Source organism: Numenius arquata, chromosome 10 (genome assembly GCF_964106895.1).
Source record: "Numenius arquata chromosome 10, bNumArq3.hap1.1, whole genome shotgun sequence".
In the NCBI taxonomy this organism is placed as follows: Eukaryota; Metazoa; Chordata; class Aves; order Charadriiformes; family Scolopacidae; genus Numenius; species Numenius arquata.
This window is the reverse complement of record NC_133585.1, coordinates 14,101,990-14,124,957: the sequence shown is the minus strand read 5'-3', so window position 1 is coordinate 14,124,957 and position 22,968 is coordinate 14,101,990. Positions and strand designations below refer to the sequence as shown.

At 37.5% G+C, this 22,968-nt stretch overlaps 1 protein-coding gene across 3 annotated transcripts in view; it reads left to right on the top strand.

The window, feature by feature from the left end:
* Positions 1-12,178, top strand: part of CCSER2 (coiled-coil serine rich protein 2) — a 68,823-nt gene extending 56,645 nt beyond the window's left edge. For 2 of the 3 annotated variants that reach the window (XM_074154308.1, XM_074154309.1), the window contains 2 exons: positions 1,316-1,400; positions 10,148-12,178. In XM_074154308.1, coding sequence (XP_074010409.1) covers positions 1,316-1,400; positions 10,148-10,242 — 180 coding nt within the window. In that variant the 3' untranslated portion in view covers positions 10,243-12,178. Of the gene's footprint in view, positions 1-1,315; positions 1,401-6,004; positions 6,045-10,147 lie in introns of all 3 variants that reach the window. The other variant, XM_074154307.1, reaches the window with a different exon arrangement.
* Positions 12,179-22,968: the final 10,790 nt, after the last annotated feature.

Below are 22,968 nucleotides of genomic sequence, written 5' to 3'. Positions count from 1 at the left end.
AGGACTTGACTAAATGCACGTGTTAAGTTACACGTTAGCAGTACTGAAACTTGGAATAATGGTGGATAAAGTCTAACTAGATCAGGATAACTGGAAGGTCAGGGAAGAGTTTAAAATTCTGCTAGGATAAATAAAAGCAAAATATTTCTTTACAGAAATAGCGTGATGCTTAACATTATTCTAGAAGAAGCGTGGAAACAAAATACAACTTTATTGTTTGCCCAGGCCTGGCATTATGATCTGAGCACATATGCCAGCAGAGAAACTAGAGAGAAGGGGCAAACTGTGTTCCTGTTTTCTTTGATAGAGGTGTTTGTTTAGGTATCTTATGCCTGCTGTCTGAAAGAGTAGCTACAACTGGTTGCTGTTGGTACTGGTAGCCAGGAGGTACTGGCAGCCAGTTAGGCAGGAGGCAATGGCAGTCCTTACTGGTAGGACTAATACTCCAGAACTCATAAAAGCAGAAGTTTTCAGCTGCTAAATGGTGAAGGGGTTGTAAACAGTTAAAAACCTGTCTTGCTGAAATAGGAAATCAAGAATATGTGATTTAAGAGGGCAGTGCCTCTGCCCCCTTTTTTCTTTTAAAGGTAAGGGTGTGGAAAAAATGATAGAGGACCTAAAATTACTTTCTTGTTTTGAGAATGCAGCAACCACAATGTGTGACTTCTGTGGTGATCTAGAACATCTGACAGGCAAACCCTGCATGGCTTCGATGTGCACAGTTCTCTGGTCCTGGAATGAAAGGCTTAACCTCCCAAGAGCAAAGTGCAAGGAAAACAGTTACACACCTCTCCTCTTTCACATTTAATAACACTATCAAAATATGAGTGAAGTGGACTCTAAAGCACCAGGATATGCTAGAAAATCTGTTTCTATGCATTAGGCATTTTTTGTTGCAAACTAAGGCTGGTTGGTTTCCAGTAGATTAGTATTAAGAAACTTACTGCTCAGTGAGACATTTTAAAAACATTTTTGAAAGCTGTAAAACCGCAATTTTTAGCATGTATTTTTAACATGAAAAGCTCCGCTCCTATACTTTTCCCATAAAAACATCTTTAACAGAAATGTTTGCATATATATTGAATAAAAATGGAAGTGTATTGTAAGGTTTCTGACTAGTTTTAGGGCATCATAATGTCATTTTTCCTCTGGCTTTAGTAGCATGTAGTGTTTGCTTTTACAAAGTAGAACAACCGGGAAATATAATGATACCTTTCTGGGGGAAAAAGAAAAAGAATGGTGTGGCTTTTTGGTGTCTTGTTTTTCCCTGTTCTCTTTTTTTATTATACTTCTCCCCCTCTCTCTTTCTGCACAGGGTGGGTATTCTGCTCCCTCCTTCTCTCCCTGGCAGGGCTCATTCCAGGGCATCCCTCGGACTGTTCCACCGCACCGCAGACAGAGTGAGTCTGTACCTCTCACTCATCTCCCTCACCGTGTTCCAGTAGAAGCTTCCCCTTTGCACGCACTGTTCATCTCGTAGTATCCTCCTTTCTCAGGCAGATTTACAGGCATCCACGATAGTCTGTGGCTAACCAAAGTGCTTCCTTCAGCCAACGTATAAGCAGCTACAACTTACAGCTTTATAATAGTTATTAAACGCTGATTTACTTCAGCAGTTCTTCAGGCAAACCTGAGTAGGCCCTTGTTTCCAGTCTTGTCTTAACATAAATCTTGCTTGCTGCATTTTCCCTTCTTTTTTCATGGCTGTAATATACTATCCTATTTGTGTATGTGTTCTGTTTGCTCATAAGTCTGCACGCGTGCATATGTGGTTGTATTTACTCAAATACGTTGTGGATGTACATAATGTTGGTGAGAGAGTGTCATTTTCATTGCCCCTCACGAGAAGTTTACTTAACTTTTCAGAATGGCTTCCCTGAAACTAATTTTTTTTCTTTCATCTTGGTTATTTGTTGTAAAAAGGCTTCTAATACATTGAAGTGGCTGTTGCAAAACTTGCATGACTTGTTAACATTCCTTATGTGCTAGCTACAATGTGGGCTGGTATAAGATGCATTTGTTCTCTTGGCTTGGATCTGCAAAACAAAAGACAATTGCTGATTTTAAAACTGTATGCTTACGTAGACATAGAGAAATGGTAAGTCTTATTTTGTGCTTTGGTATTGCATTATAAACAGATAATTGTTCAAAGAAATATAACTAGTTCATAAAGCTAAAGTTATATTTTTGAAGTGTACTGTAATTTGAGAATTACAGTGTGTTTGACTGCCTAGCAAAGCCCAAGAGTGTATTTGGACAAGAAATAAAGCAAAAAGTAAAATTACGGAAACAAAGTAAGATTTCCAGGGCCAATGGAGATCTGAAGAGTAAGCTGCACCTTGAAAACTAAGCTTACTTGTATTTCTGATTACAATAATCCTAACTTATTTCCATTACAAGAAAAAAAAAATCTTGTGAAGTATTTTATAAATTGTGTTTCAAATACTCTCTTGACGTTTCTGTGACAATGTTTGTCTAATCGACTCATCAGGAATGCATAGCCTGTTTCATAGGCTTTTCTCTATGCAATGGAGGGATGTGCTTCATTTTCCTGTGGTGTTTGATGTGGGACTCTGTGTGTATGCGTGTAATGAATGTAGAACCTCTGAAGCCGATCATTGCATCGTCTGTTTCTGGGTAGAGGGCCAGCAGTAGCACAGCCTGGCTGTTTTGCTGTCCTGTCAGCAGAGAATCTGAGTTCAAAAAGTTCAGGTTTAGACCTGAGGAGCATATAGATGTCACATCTTTGGACGCCAGCTGATCAGAGTCAGAATGGGAGGATGGTGTCTGAGCTGCCAGCTGTGAGCCTCTGGTGTCATTCACATTGACTGCTTGACTGAAGAATAAAACTTTGCTAATCTCTTACCAGTTCTTTGAGCCCTCACCTCATTCTTCCACTAACACCAGCAGCTTCTTATTCAGGGATTCCATAGTGAATTTCCATTACTAAAGTAGGTTGGATTTTTTTGTTTAAATCTTATACATTACGTTCTATGAAGTACTGGTAAAGTAAAAAAAGTAGATGAAAACTGGTCCTTGACTAATTAGCCTAAACTAAAATTAACCTATTGCTTAGGAAAATAAATGTTTCCTATAACTGAGTGCTTCTAGCCTTTTTCTTTAAGTCTTAGGTTTGATCAAAAGATAAATACTGAGAATAAAAAATATAGTATAAATTAGGATGTTTCTTGGACACTTTGACGCTCTTACAAAATCACTGATTTATCACTGTGTAAACGGTCCCATAAAGTAGAACATTACTGGAATTATCACTGGCATCTTCTTTCCCCATGTTACCTCTTCCCTTGGTTGATTGGTTTTAGGTCTGCTGGTGTTTGATCTAGTATGGAAAGCCAAATGTGGGGTTTCAAGGGAAGTGGTGAGCTGGGTTTCACTGCTAACAATAACAAGTAGCCTTAAAGTCAATGTTGGTGTTCTTTTGCAATAATATAGAGAAGGTGATGGGAACATAAAGTAGTGTCAGTTTTTGTTTGGCTGTGTCTTCTGTCTGGAGCTCTTGGCATTCAAGCATTTCTTCTCTGACTTCTGGATATCATCCGCTCTTGTGAATACTGCAGGTTTTTTCACTATGTTGTTGATAGGTGATGGATACATAGATAATTTACAAGCACCGTATATTATGAGAATATAAATCTATAAACTGATCATATTTAGTTGTTTATATACTGTAATATAATTTTACTGCTGCTGTACAGGACAGATAATATATCTCTGCTACGCAACATTACAATACTATCATATTCTTACAGTTCTTCTCCATTAGCACTAGTTACACTGTTAGCATACCTACTGCTTAACTTGCCCTATGAACTCACCATATCACTGCACTTTGTTAACACACTTTAGAATTGGATGTATGTTTTGCACTTTTAATGAGAATAATTTTTTAATACTTTCATATTTATTAACTACATGTTTCAACAGCCATGGAAACAATTCAATATTTTGTATTTCGTAAACACTTTCATAATAGTACATTGATTTTTGTCATCTTGTGAACAAAATTGTATGGTTTTTATTCCTGTAACTCCTGTATGTGTCTTGAACTCAACTTTTATATCATGGTCCGTTATTTTTCTTTTGGCTATAGGATATAATTTGATGACATAGCAAACTTTCTTAAAAATTCTGTATTTGTGTTCTGGAGCTTTAATGAACTCATAACTCTAGAAACATGGCATTTAGAATACACATTGTCAATGAAGCAATTATGAACTCTTGTAATACAAGAACATTATACTACTTTCTCTCTAGGCCCCTAGCCCTAAGTGCCTCTCCACACAGAAACGCAGGTGAAAACTGTTTTGTTGCTCAGGCATTGCAGTTGTTTACATCTCTGCTTACTGTGCACTTCATGGAAAAAGCAAATAGACTTTCTGTATGTAAGCATTACAAATAGAGGTAATGTAAGCAATTCTAGTAGGTGACACGTAGCTTTTTATCACTAGCAAGAAATCTGCTGTATGCACATTGGCTATAAATCAGGTCCAGGCTTTGCTTTTTCATGCCTTTTTTTTTTTTTTTCTTTTGCACAGTGGTGCATTGCTTACCACTATGAAATGTTTCCAAACCTTTATTGACTGATTCAGGTTCTTTGTAGGGTGTACAAAGTGTTGGTGTTAGCAGAACAAAGTCGCTTCAAAATATTATTTTGGAAATTCTTTGACTCGGGTTAAGAGAGTGACAAATGATTAAAAATGTCCTGGAATCATTACATTGCTGTTCTTTGTATGTGTTAATTTTTGCTCTGAGAAATGAGTGTTCAGCTATATGAAGAAATACCTTTTAAGAAGAACTCCCTTATCCCAAGTTGGGTAGTTGCAGCTTGGACTACAAGAGAAACTTCTCTTGTACCTACCTAAGTATATATTTGCAAGCAAAACTTAATTTCACATGTGCCCATATTTGTCTGTTTGTTACACATGTATCTGTATCAATGGATGAAGTGCCTGCCTTGATGTATTTATATATTACTTTCAGTAATTTTTCTATGAGAAAGTATTTTTCTTCAAGTTGGAGTTTCTGTACAGACTGTGCAGAAAAAACAGTGCTGTGCCATATTACCAATTATTTTACTACCCCAATGCTGTGGTGAATGGTGGTTTAAAAAATAAAAAACCCTAGGGTTGGCTTTTTTCATTATTTGAAGTCATACTCCATACTGTGGAATCCTATTCTACAATATTGCAATATGGCTATTTCAACATATATATAATATAGCTAGCTAAAAGGGAGGGAAAAAAATAAAACCAAAATGAAGGTATCGGCAAATAGATCAAAGGTGTGAAATCTTGATGTTTTCCAGAGGTAGAAAATGAGAGCTTTCCACTGTGGCCTTTCAGCAAGGCTGTCTCCAAATGAACGCCTGTGGAATGACAGCTTATCCTCTGCCAAGGCAGTGAGATAATGGTTGTCAAAACTGATCAGAAAATGAAAACCTTATGTATCAGGGTGTCCCTTCCCCCCCCGTCCCCCTCCAAAAAGAAACCGTGATAGTTTGGAGTCTCTTCAAGCTCGTGAGCAAGTTGCTGGGAAGATGGGTTATGAAACAGTATGGGCAACATGGTTAAAATAGGTAACGCAGTGTGTTTTATGACGTTGTTCATCTAACATGTATGGGCATGGATGCAAATATTTTTCATGTATGGTGCTGTAATCATACACACAAATTGTAACTACAGCTCTAAACGGTATTTGAAGTTTAAGAGTTTAACTGTGTTAAAAGACTTGAAGTTAGAAGGGCAAAGGTATTCTGTGCAGGTCTTGCTATAAATATTATTTGTACTGCGTTACTTAAACACTATTGCTACCTCTGTTTCTGGAAGGTGGATTAAAAATGAATGGGGGACACGGTAATTGCAATTTAAATGGTAAAAAGTTGCAGTTCTGTCATGGCAATTGCTCATTGTTTTGTCTTAGTCCTCTGACATCATTGTCCTTGTCTTTTTCTTGTCTCTGCTTTCCCATTAATGCCATTGGCAAGGAGTTGAGAAGTTAGTCCATTACTTCTGTGATAAAGCGTGGTACAGTACAACTTCAGATTTCTTCCCATCTCCCCCTCACGCGTGTTGACTCTTGTTTTTTTTGCCCTATGCATGATGCATGTCTATCGGAGAAATGCATGCAGTTCTTGGATTTCTCATTGCTTCACTTCCCTTGTTCGTCAAAATACTGCAGGGAGAAAATATCTTCATTTCTATCTACATGAGTATTATAGAGGTGATCAAGATGGGCATTGAGGTTAGAGATAGAAAAGAACCAAAGCAAAACTGAAGGGAATTTTAAAGTAGTGATACTGCAATGACTATTACTGTCATGACCACATTGGCTTAACTTTTTTATCAGTATAACATACTTGTCTCAGTCTTCCAACACAAAGCTAATGCAGTCTCAATGGTTCAGTAACTGTGTACTAGTCGTAATCCTCGTTGTGGATATGTTGTCATTTTTCTCTGGATGATGTAACAGCCAGATTTACTTGAGAGAAACAAGATAAAATCTCTTAAGCTAATGTGGCAGGGACTGTGAGTTAGTAATTTTGAGGGCACCAATACATGCAAGTGTTTGAAGTTCTTGGGCTCTTGCTGGTACAGAAAAGTCTGTTGTGCAAAAAGGAGCATGTGCACACAGCGTTTGTCTAACGTACATTCGTTTTGGGGAGGACTAATTCTGTAGAGTTACATTGTATTAGAGATGTTTTAGAGTCTAACTTTATATTTTAGGAGCATCCCTAAAAGGAATGCAGGTGTTTGTCCACCTGAATATTTTGTTTATAGGACAAAAATAGAAGTCTGGTTAGCATGACATTCTACACCAAGTTATGGTCTGTCCCGCCATCGGGAGTGCACTCAAAGCAATGCAGATGACAAAGTTTTAAAAATAGATTTCTTGAAATAAATTAATCTTCCTAGAAGGTGGAAGGTTTCTTTATCTTTCTATTCCCCTTCCTTCTTGTGATGGAATTAGCCAAATACTGGTCCTTCTGCTGGCTGTTTTTTTTGACGAATAATGTGGTCATAATTTATTAAGACTTCCCTAGTAAATGGAAAGCTTGTGTGTAAGGCAAAGATGTGAGCTGTGGATGAAAATAATGCAGTTTTCAGTGTTGGAAGCCTTGTGAACTGTTACTTGCAGATTTTGGAAGTGGGTTTTTTTCTGCTTTCAGTATCATCTTGAAGGTTAATGCATGTAGCAATTTGAAGGGATTAAAATTATAATTGGACAGGCTATAACTAAGTAGAAATACAAAATTAGAAAACAGTACAGTATTTAAAGCAACGTAGCAAAGATGATGCCGTAGCTTTAGTGTCCTCAGAATTCTGAACATGCAGCTGTTTTCTACTTTTGATTTGCTAACTTTCTGGATATTAAAACTGCTTAGAAGTTTTTAGGTTATGAAGGATAATCAGGAAAGCTTTTTAAAGTGGTTTTATATGTAAAAATGCAAAATTCTCCAAATGGTAAAGCTCTGATATTACCTAGTTTTTGTCAAAAGAACTTGAAATAGTGTTATTAAAAGCTTGCTTCTTAGCTGTATTTCAGATGTTTCTGTGTTTAACTCAACTTTCCATACAAATTTGGTTTCTTCTGTAGCTTACAAATTCTTCATTTTGCTGATTAGTCAAACTAGGGTTATTTGGTATAAAGTTAGGATTTGTAATGCTTAGATTAGATATTTATCTGCATTTTTGAAGACTGGCATTTAGAAACTCTTTCTAGGTGAGGGGAAAAATTTTTCTGACAATTTTTACATCTTAGAATTTGACACAATACTGTGTGCTGTAAGCATACTAACTTTTGACTTCAGTTAGGATTAGAAAATCTGAACTATTTGTTGGAGGATTTGTATGGTAATCAGGTATACATTGCTTTGGTTTCTACACTCATTTTTTGCAGTTTTGTTTTTGCAGGTGAGGTCTCAAATCAATAAAACATTTTGGCTAACATCTGTCTGTCAGCTCCTAAGCTTGAAGGATAATGACTTCTGTAACCCATTACATAAACACTGAAAAATGACAAAAATATTGAGAGCATTCTCTTTTTTTAAGCTGTAACTCTCTTAATATATTGAATTATTAATTATGTTTAGTACTTCCTTCCCGTAGGATTGCTTGGTTAAGAAGGATTCACAAAGTTAAGCTAATTTTGGTCATGTAAGGAAAAATGTTTTAATACTTATTTGACACCATTTTGAAGGCTTTTTTCTGTTTGTTTTTTAATCCTCCACCCCCTTTCCAAAACAGATGTATTCAGACTGCTCAACACATTTGCACTTACTTGTCTATCACTTGCTGGTGTCACTGGTCCAGCTTAGATGTTGCCTTTACTTACAGGTAAAATCAGTATATTCTAAAGGGAAAAATGGCTAGTAAATCAAAATTAGGTTGAGAAACCTTGATGTTTCTCTCATTACCATTAATTTTTTTTTTTTTTTTTCTCAATGAGGAGTTTTGAGGATTCAGTTTTCAGTCATAATCCTGCCAGGGAAAAGATGGAAAGCTTAAAGAATCCTGAGACATGCTGTTGTCCTGGAAATATAGCAGGACTTTGGCATGCACAGCTATCACTGCATTCTTCCTGCTGGTTCTTAGAAGAACGGAAAAGACCAGAAGAATAATTCACTTTATCATTTAGAAGCTGTGAATAAGTCAAGAGCGTGACTGAAGTGACATTTTAGTCAAATCCCTTGAAGACAAACATTGCTTCTTTTTTACTGACTATTATTTCACTAGTAAACAAATATTATAAGCCTGTTTACTCTGTACATGCAATCTGTCAGCTGGTAAGAATTCAAGTAGTTAGGGATAAGACTAACTTGTAGTAGTTCGGTTCCCCTCCTTTATAAAGACAATGAGAAAATCATCTAAACCTGAAATATTCTAAAACTATAGTTCAAATTTTTATAGGTTTTGGGTCTTGCCATGAATTACAGGATTCATATTAATTCTTCCAAAGTCTGTGTACAAGTTGCAGGTCTAGGATGTGTTTGAGAAGCTAGCGCATACCTTAATCTTTGAAGTCTTTTCACAGGGAAGAGCAAAGAGAAAATAGAAATGACTGAGAAGAGGTACTGCCAGTTATCTCGTCTGATACATGTATGATCAGATAATATCTTCTCATAAAATGTAAAATCTTCATTGAATTATCTTTATTCCCTGGTTATCAGCGTATATGATCTCCAGTATTTGATAGTAGATGATCTGTAGCTTCATGTGTACTCTCTTGTACTGCTTTGTTGAACAAGGACTAGGGGTAACGGTTTTAAGTTGGAAGAGGGGAGATTTAGATTAGATACCAGAAAGAAATTCTTTACTGTGAGGGTGGTGAGGCACTGGCACAGGTTGCCCAGGAAGTTGTGGATGCCCCATCCCTGGAAGTGTTTAAGGCCGGGCTGGATGGGACTTTGAGCAGCCTAGTCTAGTGGGAGGTGTCCCTGCCCATGGCAGGGGGGTTGGAACTCGATAGTCTTTAAGGTCCCTTCCAACCCAAAACATCCTATGATTCTATGGCTTCTTTATCAGCCCCTTTGAAATCCATTGAAGATAAACACGGTTACCTAAATCTAGTCACTAACCTTATTACAACATACCTGTATCAAATGTTCTGACCTCAGTAAGGCAAGGAAAATGCACTGTAAATTTATGTGGTCCATTAAACTCATTTCCTGCCTGTATAGTATTATAACATTGATAAAAGGTTTGGAATAGTTAACTTCAGTATGCAGGGGATAGAAATTAGAAGATGGATACAGTTCGGTAGCTGTTGCATTTGTTTATTGAGCACTTGAATCAGAACTGATCAGTACTCATGTGCCGTTCTTATGCTGTCCTGCAGATTTAGGTGAAACCATCAACTCTGCCTTTTTCATTTTTCTTTTTTAAGCTAATTGGTTTCTTTCTTGTCTTTATGTTGATGTGCATTTCAGTGCTGGTATAATTTTTTCCGATTAAGTTATAAGTTACATTTGTACACGTTCCATGAACCATCCTATTTTGTCAAAGTTTTGATTTTAAAAAAAATAGATATACAGCCCTTTTCAAGCATCCAGTCTGCACACACTGGATTCAGAATGTTATCTGGTATTTTCTTTGCTTAATATATTCTTGTATTCTTTTCTCTTTAACAGCCTCAAGTACTACAGCCTTCCAGCAGCCTTCCCAGTTCCACAGACCTCGCCCAGGGAAAACTAATAAAAATACCACATATCGAGGCCCACAGTGAATATCCTAAACATGGTCTGCATGAAAATAGCAATCATCAGAATCAAAATGCTGCAAATGTCTCTCTCATAAATAGCCTGAATGATGTAAACTCTTTAATGAGCATGAAAGATGGCAATGCATCATATCTGGAAAATTTGAAAAATAAAAATACTGAAGACCCTGGAAAGGTGACTAGTAATAAAGAAAGTACATTACTGTCTAGTTCCTGTTTTCAGACCTCTACACAAGCTGATGATAGAGAGGTGCAGACTGAATTAGCTGTGAAAGGTCAACCCTCATTCACGAACCAGGCTTCTCGGCCAAAGACTTTAAGAATCGCAAAGCCCCCGAATGCTTTAGTGCCTCCTACAATGGCCGTTCTCGCACGATCTGCAAATCATTCCGCTGCTTCCAAGGAACGTGACCTTCTACCGTCAAGTAGTTTGACTCAGCTACAGCCAACATCTGGTCAGGATAACCTAAAGGGTAAACAGAGTCAGAAAGTGTCTAAACTTCGCCCACCAACTATGTCCTTTGTTAAGTGTAAGCAAATGAGCAGTCAGAAATCCACACCAGTATCTGCAGAGCCTCAAAACACCTCTTTGAAGACTAACATCCCAAAGCCACCGGTACAGAGAAAGGAAAACATGCAAACACAGAATACCGGTTTGCATTCTGGGGATAGTTTGCCCTCTAGTCGGAATTCCCGCCTCCCTAAACCAAAGACACATTGAGAACGTACCTACATCTCACTGAGTGATGCCATAATTTAAACCACATCGATGTGCTGACTGCCTTTGGGGCTGCTCTATCTACAGCCTGCAAATCCTGAGTGAATATTAAAAATAGCATCTCTCTTCAGTATTTGCGTACTCCATTCTGTTATGTTCTGAGGCTCATGTTATGAGCTGCGCAGCTTCTCTTGAGAGTGTTTTATTAATCGTAGGTCTGTATTAAAGATTGTATTGCCCAGTGATCTTAGTAATTAAGCAAATACTGAAGTCTGTGGTTACCACGAACACCAGAATGCTGCACTGTGTATTTCAGGATGCCAGAAATCATTTCTTACCTCTGTTTGAGTTACTAGACAATGAAATTACTATTCAGTTTAACTTCTTGGTTCTGAGTACTCGTTAGGTTAGAGTGGTGGAAAATTAGACTTACTAGCAGATGTTTTATTGGCCATAATTTTGACTCTGTATTCCAGAGGCCTATGCAAAAATCCTTGTATTTATCATTAAGACTGACATATTTAATGTTATTTAATCTGATGGGTTGGGTGGGTTGTGTTGTTTTGTTTTACTGTAAGCTGAAGTTGCTCTGTTCTTTATTTATCCCATTTTCACTGTTCACAGACAATAAGCAGATTTCACAGGGTGAATCGAATCTTCTCTCTTAAACATCATCATTTGTTAAGATTGTGGTATGTTTTTATTGTGTTGAATTGACACATTACCATGTAGATTCTTGAAACGCAGTGCTAAGGATACTTGTGCAAAACCTTCCAATACAGGCTCTTATGAATTGGTAAGTAGGGAGCCTCTGGGAATAAGGGGTCCATAACACCTATGTCGACGTTGCACAACATGCATTTTAATTAATAGTTTTTAGATTTTATTGTGCTACTTGTATTTATTGATTTCTGTTTAATATTGAAAGACTCTGAAGTACCTGACTTGAAATTTTGCACAAACTTTGACGTATGTGTAAGGATTTGAAACTATTTTACAGAATAAAACTTGTATTAAAAAGCAGCTATTTTAAAAAAAAAAAAAAAAAAAAAGAATTAATTAACCCCACTTATTTGCTTTGAGCAATCCTATTATGTCCTAATCCAGAGCTGGTACTCTTAAGAGTTTTTCAGAGATATGTATTTTGGTTTTGGGTTTTTTGTAAAATTTTTTTGGTGTAATTTCTAAAGAAGTGCATGATAACTGGGAAGGAGCTTTTTGGGGAAATAAAGCAAAAAAAAAAACACAAAACAAAACCAAAACATTTTTCTGCTCTCTAGGAGAAGTATTTTTTCTGAAAGTGGTCTGGAAACATAGGCCCATCATGGTGCAACTATGGGACCATGACACATGTGCTGTGAGCTAAACATATGCATATCCAGTGAAGCTTTCCAGAAACTTAATGTTATGTCCCATCTCCAGTTCTTCCCTTCTTTCCCATCACTGTCTCTTGGATCTTACTACTTGGGGGTTTTTTTTCTGTTCTTGAATTGGTTTTAAAATCATCAGCAGAAGGCTGTTATAATTACTTCACTCAAAATCTGTTCCTGAGCAGCATATAATGTTGGTAAAATGAAATGTAGTTAGAGTTTGTTCTAGGCTTTGGCTGTGGGACATTGATATATTACAGTCTTTTCTTTGAGAGAATTAAAGTGAATAGGTATAGACATTTCATAAATAAGTTCAATAATCAACTTTTGTAATTTAGACCCTTTACTAGGGGTATCCTGATGGATACCTTGGATGGGAGAAGGAAAAGAAATATAATCGTCTCACCTGAATTTTTCAGTACATAAATTATGTCCAAGAAGGTTTTTGGATTTGTCACACTAAATTCTTTCAACTGACAATGAAGTGGAAAAATGAAAAGCTTAGGGGGAAAATGGGTAGGGGGGAGGTTCTATTTCAGAACTGCTTATATCAATCTGAAATAGGAGACCTGCAGGACTTCCTGTTAACTGGGGCAAAGACAATGTGAACCAGAAGTAACAAGGGTAACATTAGTTGTTACAGTTGATACAGGATCAAAATAACTACAGTTCGAGATCGCTGTAACAATTATTCTCCAGGAAAAGTTCATTCTTTCCTTGCAAAGCATTGAATTAAATGGCCTTCAGTGTAAGCATTTACTTTTGATAAGAAAATAAAACTGACTTTTTATATTCCCCAAAACTAGCTCCTGGCAGCTAACTGTGTTTCTCAAGAGTTTAAAAACTGCTGAGGGAACGATCAGATCCCTAGTTTGTTTTCTGGTCCATATGGATTTCTATGGAAGGTGTTTGTTTTTTTTTTTAAATTTACGTTCCTTGAAGAGGAGCTGATTTTATTTTTAGTTGTATAATTTTCTGTAAAAATATTATTTTCACTTAATGCTATTGACAGAGATATTTCACCATGAGTTCTATTGCTTCTTATTCTGAAGGTATCACCAGCCTGATTTAGTGATATTAAAATTTTTATGTTTACATTTAAAAATATAGATATCTATCTATCTGCACCTTTGCTGAAAATTAAGGAACTGAAGCAAAGAGATGATCAGTGTTTTCATTAAAAAAAAAAAAATCTTAATTATTTTTTTTTCTGGAAGAACAAAAATCTATTTATTCTGTGACTTTTTTTTTTCCTGTGTAAAGGATCATAAGTAGATTATATTCTTTGTTACAGCATTTCCCCATTTTGTTCTGACAGATTAGTGAGACATTCAGCTGGAAACAGCAGGATTTGATCATGGATGAGACAGATGCTAACCTGAATTGTATTTGTATTCAGCTGCTAACCTCGCATCCCTCTAAAGACAGTTACATCTCTTGGCTCTTCAGATTTTACCAGGGAAGGCTCTGTTGCATGTATAGCAAGTCCCGAGTAGGAGCAAAGCCCGTCAGTCGATGGGCAACCCGAAGAGAGGTAACGAAGTGAAGCTTGAAGCTTCGCTTCAGTGAAGGACAGAGGTTGGGGGGAGATGGATAAGAGGGCACTGTGTAGAGCTTGTCAAATGGGATTAAGTAAGTATTTTCAGGTAATGTATCTACCTTATGGAAGGTGTAGGTATATCATCAGTACTGGTGCAGATTATCCTAAATACATAAATTAAAGATTTGATATCTTCAGGGGTTTTTTTAGGTTTCTCATACTGGTTTATTGCCATTTTTTTTTGTTTTTGATTTCTTGTTCTTTTGTGCAATATTCACAAAAGTATTAAACTACTGTTCAGTATGTGTGTACAGAGGCAATTATGTGTTTTAACAAGTGAATAAACACAAAAGAAAAAAGAGAATTGCACTTTAAATGAGCTTTATTGCTTCGAGTTGTGCCTAAAATAATCTAGATGCCTCCTGCTGTGTGTAGCTTTTGTTTCAAACCGATTTCCCTGCTAGCGTTGCTGTTTCCAAGGTATCTTCACATCACTTTCACAGAATCAATATGCACTCTAGCATGTTTAAAAATATCCATATAGTGTACTGAGTTTTTGTTGTGCAATGACTTTAACTGTGGAATTTTAACACTGATGATGCAGCCAGATTATTACTTTCCCCTTCCCTGAAGCTTGCACTTCTACTTCCAATCAAAGCCAATGACAAGACTTCCCTAGGATTAGCATAGCCCTTAAAGAATAATGTTCCCAGCATATGTTTTTGAGAAAAGAGGTGCAATATTATCTCCTAGACTTCCTAGAAATAATCAGAAAGGCCCTGAAAATCCAAAACAGCCCTGCATTTTTCATACAGTTACAAAAAAGTGGGTTCCTCAACTTTACATCTCATGGCAGTGAGACTAGACATAGCAACTAGACTGCATCATAGGTCAGTAAAATTCATTTCATTCTTGATCTAAATGCTGATTTGTTGTAATGATGCTAGAAAACTGAATACCATTTGTGTGATTTACTTTGCATGTCACAACCATATGCACATCCTAAAGTGTCATACTCTGTAGGTTGCATGTTGGGGGGGAAGTATTTCTGGTTTTGCACAGCACATAATCCTCTTAATATGGACATTTTCTTGCCATACAGATGGAAATCAGTTCTTGAATTGGGCTTCTGTAACTATTCCTTATCTCATTATAGTGGCTTTCTCTGAGCAGAGTGGATTTAATACGTGATCCTGGCGGTAGGTCTCAGTATAGTAATCTTACAACTATGCTATCAAGGAAATTCAGTCACTGTTGTGGTAAAGCTGCTCACTGCCTACTTAATTGTAAAAGCACCACAATAAAAACAGTATAATTCCCGTGTCAGTGAAATCTTAAATTCAATACTAGCTAAAACAAGAGGTACCCTTACTATCTGCTTTGTTGTTTTTGTTTTTTAACCCAGGCCGGAGTAAATACTGTATATTGGAATTTGCTTGTAAAGTTGATTTAAAAACCTGTATGTAAAAATTTTCTTCAATGTTGCTCTAGTGAATAAAAATAAAAGTCATAATTCTAATAAGTATCTATTTCTCCTGAGTGTTCACTTCATGTATGATTTTTTTCAGTAATTGACTGCAGAATTATAGGACTGTAGACAGGGAATTAGGAAGGAGGGGAAGATGATGCTTATGCTTGCTTCCATTATTCTTATGGAATTGTTTTTCTCCAACAGACTTACAGGCTTTTAGCATGAGACTTCTTAATTAAAGAAAAAAGAGAAAGAAAAAGAGACATAGAAAAGCTAAACGTTTTAATGTATCATTTCCAGATGAACAACGACTGATGTGGTTAGTTTTTAAAGGTATGTTATTTCACCTCTAATGCACAGTTGAGGAGAGAAGAGTATTTCATACTTCTTTTATGTAACTAGTTGAAATTATTCTCATAAGAGATTTCTTTGAGAAAGTAATTCCCTCAAGTCCAAATCAGTACAATGTATGCATACATGTAAACATTCATAAAAAGTTCCCAATTGTGTATCAGTATTTTGCCCATTTTTGAGTGGTTTATTATTCTTGAGAAAAAAGGAGATCTGCTCCACTAATTTCATCTGACCTGTTTCAGTAGACCACATTTGAAGTTTCAATCAAAATTTGGGGCTTGGTAAAGGCAGAATCCTGTAGTTTTGAAGACAGAACATTTAAAAAATACTGCAGACAGATGCTTGTAATCCTGAAACTAAGGTTTTATATTGAGCTTCAAGATGATCTTTGAAGACTTCCACATGTTTTGGGTGTGGGGGAACTCCTGCATTCAGGGTTTCTGAATTCAAACACGTGTTTTAGGTGCCCTCCTCAGCTGAAGCCCCAAAAGGTAGTTACATGCTGTGGATCCTCCTGCCTTGCAGTTCTGCTGGCTAAGAGTGCTCTTTGCTTGATGGACAAGTCTGTGTTACAGTGATCTCTAATCCTATTGCTGTGATCATCAGATGTTGAACAGCTGATTCAATGGCTCTGTAAATAGTGTTCTTAGAAGCTGTTAAGTCATAGCTTCCCTGTCTTCTCTGCCCTCTCCCATCCAGAGGCAAAGGCCTTGTGGCAGCGATGAGCAATGTTCTGCTGGCTGGACTGAGAGTGATGTTCTCCTGACACTGGAAGAGATCAGCTTTACTGTCTTTGGGCGGAATATTACATGTGAGGAGAAAGTGTTAGATGAGGAGAAACTTCTGACATTTCCCTTTTGCAACCCACAATCAACACCCTTGACACCTTTCCTTCTACAGGAATAGTTTGTTTTTATGAGCACCACTGAATGCAGCTGAATTAGAGTAGTTAATGATGGTGCATGTGTAACAACCAGATTTGTGTGGTTTCTTCTTCCCCTAGGTTGTGAATATCAGCTGCTGTTTCAAATGAGAATTGGCTTTTAGCAGAGGACATTGAACAGAAATGCCACAGCTCTAAAAATGAGTTATTCAAGTATTTAATGCTGATCAGTCAGTCTGAAAGGTAAGAGGGGGATTTTCTGTTAGGAGTTTTTATGTGAAACTCCAGGCAGTAGGAGTCCTCAGGTCTAGTACAATACTAGTACTAGTTCTGTCTGCTTGCTCCAAGTCCTCACTGAATATAGTGGGGGTTCTTCACATGAAACTAAAGGCAGAAGTAATTGCCTTATGTAACAGACCAGAAACTATGCTTTGGAATAACTAAATTAAAAATCATTCTTAAAGCAGAACAAAATCTGAAAACTTCAAAGCTGTTTAAATAATAAAATGCTTCCCTCCATCATAGCCTGTGAAAATCACTTCAATTGTTGAAAGCCTTTCATGACAGAGTTTGGTTTTTAAAGCCTATTCCAATGCCAGCCTCTGAAATAGCCCAGGCTGGCAGGCATTTAAAAACAGTTGTGGAGACAGTATACTCCAAAAGTTGCTTTACTTTTTTCAGAAAATTCCATAGAAATGCAGCAATTTTGGAGAAACATTTAGATTTCAATTGAGCTTCACATTCTGATAGAGTGTGGTTCTCCTAATACCTCTCCAATCAAAACAATTGTTTAGATTTTATTCTGAGGAGACGTGATACATGATTATCTTGGGTGCTACAGTTAGAAAGAGAGACGCCCTTGAAAACCAGCCTGTGTAAATTCCCTAATTTCCTTCTGATCATCAGTGTAGATCAGCTTTTGTGCACACTCAGTGGTAAGTCTAGGGATGGTAAATACCACTATTTTAGCTATATCAGAAGAGTATGCATATAAAACATAAGAGCCTTTAAAGACTTGGATCACCTAGTCTGATAGATTTCAGTGCATAGTAATATAAAGGTCCAGCAATTTCTACAATTCTTTACTCTGTTTTAAATGCTACTCGGTTTGACAAACTGCACTAATTATCCCATGCTACATTTAATCTCTGTGCCTTACTTTCCTCATATATAAAATTAGAATAATACTAGTGTTAGCAAAGTCAAGACTTGAAAGATTCTATGCTGACAGCGTGATAAAAACTCCCCGAGGAAACGTATTCTCCCTTATTTTCTTATTTTCTTGAGTATTATATTAATCTCCCTGTATCTGCCTGCTTAGGAGTTTTCAAAAGCCTGAGCTGTATACAAAGCTCAAATTTAAAATAAAACTAAAATAAAAATTCTTAAAGTAATTCCTTGCAAGGCAAGTTGTGTGCACCTTATTTGGAACTATTTTACTATGAGATCCAGCGAATTTCTATCTTATTAGGGCTCCACAGCAGTTATTTGCAGGAATTCATTTAAGCATAAACGAGAGGGAATAGTTTCTCTCTGTGAGTTACATGCAGCAGAGTGGGCCAATTCTCTGAAGCCCTGTGAGGAAGTTCTCATGGGAATATGTATCCCAAACAGTACACTGGTAGTGTCACGGTGCATTAGGAACCTGTGTTCCCATCTTCCTGGAGGATCCCAAAGGTGTGCATTAAGTTGATACAAAAAGTTGTGAGTTTGTGGGATACTTTTTTTTTAAATTCCACTCACCTTTGGCAAAGTGAGTTGATCAACCAACTTCTGTGTTGTTCAGACTACTACAGGTAACTCTCGGAGTCCAGTCCTGGTTTATAAACCTTCTCGAGTTCTGCTCTGTAATTTCGGTGGGTTGTTGCTGTGTTATTTGTTTTTGTACTCTGGTAGCAACCTAGAAGCCCCCAGTCGCAGGTGCGAGCTGTTTGTGTGAGATTTTGTATCGAACAGTAGTAGCGAAGCATTTATTGCTGCAAGATACGCAGCAGAAGGTTGTCAAGCTGAGTTGATCCTGCCAGGATCTGAACTTATGTTTCTAGAAAGTCTATGGTGTTCAAACCATATGCTTATAAACTCTTGCAGATCTGGTATTACCGTGCAGGGAAGCTTAATGATACACAAGCTCTCTACTACTAATACTCCTGTGCGTTTTATGCTGGTGTTCAATTTCTTACTTGAAAAGAGTTAGTGAAGGTCTATGTGTGTGCATTGTATTAACGGCTGTTGAAAGCTTAGTGTGTGGCATTTCTGGGACATGCAGGGTACTGAAAAAATACCATGTATTTGTATTTTGTATTTACATATGCAAAATGTGTATTTCCTTTAAAATATGCTTCTAATGATACTTTTTTTGAGTTGCTTTGAGGGTGTTAATTTTCTCAAGGGATTATCTTTGACAGTTGTTATTCTGTTATTAATATTGTCTGATTTTATACAAATGTATTTCTTTTAAAGGAGAAATAGGGTCATGGAGGTTATTTTCACACTGCAGTGTTACATCTCTTAAACCGCTGACGCAGAACGCTGCATCACCTGTGTATGTATGTCTTCTAGAGTCTTACCCTGGAATGTGACTAGCGTTGGTACAAACTAAACAAAGAAGTCCGAGGAGAGGTGATAGATATATACTAAGGGTCACAGGATAAGTGTTATAGAAGGGCTTCTCAGCTGTCCCTGTAAGTAAGGGCTTGGGTCGTTACATTGTGCTAACTGCTCTAAACTGAGTACCGGTTGCACAGGCCTTAGCAAATGTGTTTTAGTCAGTGTCTGTAGGGTAAATAACAAGGTCTAATAGTATGCACTTTGTTGGTAAAGAACTTAAAGCTCTACTGACAGGAAAGGACAAGAATTAAGTGTTACTATTTTAATTGTAAATGCCTAGAAAGTGGGTGGATAAGAGCAAGCAAGATGATATGCTTTGTCTAGGAAAAATGGAAAAAATACTCCCATCTACTCCCTTTTCTTCTTCAGATCAGCTTAAAAGAGAACTCATATTTTCATCTGTTTCGACCGCGAAAACTGTTCTTGCCCTTCCTCCACCCTATTTTAACGCAGACAGAAGGCTGGACGTTTGCTCCTGTGAACAGCAGAGGGCAGTGCAATGCAAGCAGCCGAAAGACTGCACCTTTATAACCATATAGTTTCTGTATATGCAATTTCTCTATATGTCAAAACACCTTCCTAGGCATAGGTGGGGCTATGTCTTTTTGAGTAGCATACAGAACATTCGTCTCCTCACCCTGTCCTGTTTGCTTTGATGGGCCAGCCTCAAAATAAGCAATACTAATTTATTATTTGCAGTGAGCAGGAGCAACGTTGTTCTGTTAAAAGAAGCAATCACCTGTTTGGAGGTGGAGGAAGTAAACCAGGCGTTGATAACCTCAACTGAAGCATCTGTCTAACTTGAACTTGAATAATTTCGTTGTTTTCCCTGCTTGGTCTCTGTGACAGGCTTGTCTTGTTTCAGCTGGCTGTATTTATCATTCAGCTCACTGACTGCTCAGGTTGGAAATCCACAAGGGATACAGGAGATAAAGACTAAACGTGCAAATGTGTTTGCAACTCCAAGCCCTTGTAGAAATCTCCAACTGCTCTTTCGGTGCACAAACATACCCTGCAGAGAAAATCCTGCCTGCCTGGGAAGAGGTGTTCCCTTCACTACACCGCAACCATTTGCTGTGCTGGTGGTCACTTCTGGAAAATTACTCAGGGAGAATGCATGTATCTTTCCTGTCTAATTGTGCATCAATTTTATGGTATATAGCATAGATTAAATAATCAAAAACCACTAGTGCTATTGGGTTCCCAGTTTTCAATGCACTTTAAATGAGCCTTATTTCACTCCTCAAGTTACTTGAATTTAGTATCCAGTAGCTAACGCTCCCTCCTCAGACCTTCAGTAACAGGAAGCTATCACTTGTTTCTGTACCGTGTTTCATTTCCCAGCAGTCTTGCCTGTCTGTTGATCTGTTAGGATCTGCACTTCGATATGTGGAGGTTATAGCAGTGAGCAGCCCTGCAGCAGCCATCCATTTTGCAGAAGAGGATTTTTTTGCAGACGAACATGTTTGAGAATGTGGTTTAATTTGCTTACCGCTGAGAATGCACTGAAACCCTGTAAGAATATTCAATGTGGAGCAAACTTGGGGACAGAGCTTAATTACTTGGATTTTATTTCTATGAAACATGAGGCCCGTTGTGATCATATTAATTTAAAGATAACATTTCTACAAGTAGAGCGAATATGAATTAAGGTTAGAAGAATTTATGAATTACATGTTACTGCCCTGAATTAGGAGAGATACAAGCAAGCAATTTTTCAGGGAATTAAATTAGTGATGCATTAGACCTGGGGCTTTACATTGGGACTTGCTTGCTTGCGTGACTTGTAGCTCAGGGAAACCTTGAACTCAACAATTTTTTCTAGCAGGTCTGTCCCAGTAAACAAGGAAAATATTCTTAATGACGCTTAAACTGCAACTGTTTGAAAATTTCCCTTTGAACCTTCAAATAAATTGAGTCCATGTTAGTTGGTCACCACATTCTCATACAACTTTTGCTTTTTAGCGCTTATTCAGAAAATTTTTCCTGGTCTCTCTTCTCTGAAAAACTGGTATTCTGATAGCAAACAAATCACTCTTAAATGACAATTTATGTAAATTTTAACAGTAAGCAATCAGGGCTTTACACCTTGGGTGTAAGCTCTGTAGAAATACAACACGGTAATTGGCAGATGGTTTCTATTGCTAGGTCTGTGTGATGTTCTCAGGATAGTAGTGCTTTGCACTACTACTGAAGAATAATTCATATTTTCAGACTGAATCCAGCAGAGGGAGTTTTTTGGTCTCTTTTAAAAGCAATGACAGCTTTTTCTCCTATGTTCCATGGATGCTATAATATGAGTTATTGTTGGTACGCACCACATAAGCACGAAGAGCAAGAAGGTAGTGCTGTATGATGCCATTCTAAAAGGTTTGCCAGTAACTGTTGCAGGCCAGAAGGAAGCTGCATTACTGAAGCCCTATGAGAAAGCTGTAACATCAAATCTTGTAATGCCTCTTAGAGGAAGTACCGGCCATGCAGTCAGCATGTTTGCCGTGCAGACTTGCCTGAGACTGCAGTAACTTCAAGACCAGAAACAGAGTAACTATGTAAACAACTTTGCCTGTCCCATCTAAGTCATGAGGCATGGTGGCTGAAAAAATAAATCAGCTCAGGTTGGTGCTGCTTTAGGCACCTGTTAACCACATCATGTTCCAGCATATCTGTGCCTCTTGTTTCTATTTCCCTTTTCTGCCCTTGTAAAATGAGTCACACACAACAGGGCAGAGCTCACAAAGGCAATTCTTTTTGAACTTCTAAAAGAAGCATGCTGATGTAGGAGGTATGTAGCTAAGATGGAACATCACTATATGTATGTATTTTCTAACAAAAAAAGAAAATGGGCAGTGGAAGATTAATTTTAATATCTTCTGTCTTGCCAGCTGTATGATACTTAAAGTGATACAGGTTCAAGGTCTGGAAGAAATGGTTCATTTCTATCTACTGAAGTATTTTGATCCCCTTTCCAGAAGTTTGTCTCTTCTCCTCTGACGTCTCCAGTTCCACTACGGACTGCATCTGCCCTGTCCAATTTGGGAGGACAGAGGAGGGAAACAGCTGGCATTCTGCAGCTCTGCAGACATGACCATACCAGTTTTATCCTTTGTCTGTTTTTCCCCCCCAGGATGTTTTCATGCATGGACACAGACTCTTGCCTGCCTTGCATCTCCACAGTTCCTCTAGCTGTTTACATATGTGGATTCCTTTTATTTGTAATTAAATATAAGTGTGTCAGCCCAGTAACTTAAGTTATTATGAGTCTTTTCCCTTTCTCTCTTTTTTAAAACTGTCTGCAGACAATTAACTTAGCCCAACTTTTGATCATCATTTTACCCGCTTTACCTGTCAGTCCTAGATTACATTTGGTCTTGGCATGTATTTGTTTGACTATTGGTAACTATTTCCTTGTTCCTCTCTTCCGTAGTGACCCATGAGCATTACTGAGTACTACAGAGGATGCAAGCTTTTCAACAGCAGAGTGCAGACTTGACAATGAATTAACCTCTTACTAGTGGAACCAAGGAAATAACTTTTCAGTCCAAGTCTGCTCTTCAGAGATGTTTCCTTACTGTCTAAAGGCATATTGTCAGTCTCTGTGCCATCAAAGGTATGGGAATAATTAATTCTCCTCAGCTTTGGGGTTTGTTTTTTTTTTATGGAGAAATGAAGCAAACACTGTCTGAATTCATTTTGAGTCAGCTACTTATAAGTCTCTTTAAAGCTTCAGCTTTGATAAGGATTCCACCTCTGTTTTCTTCCTTTAATCTGCTCCATTAAAACATGCATGAT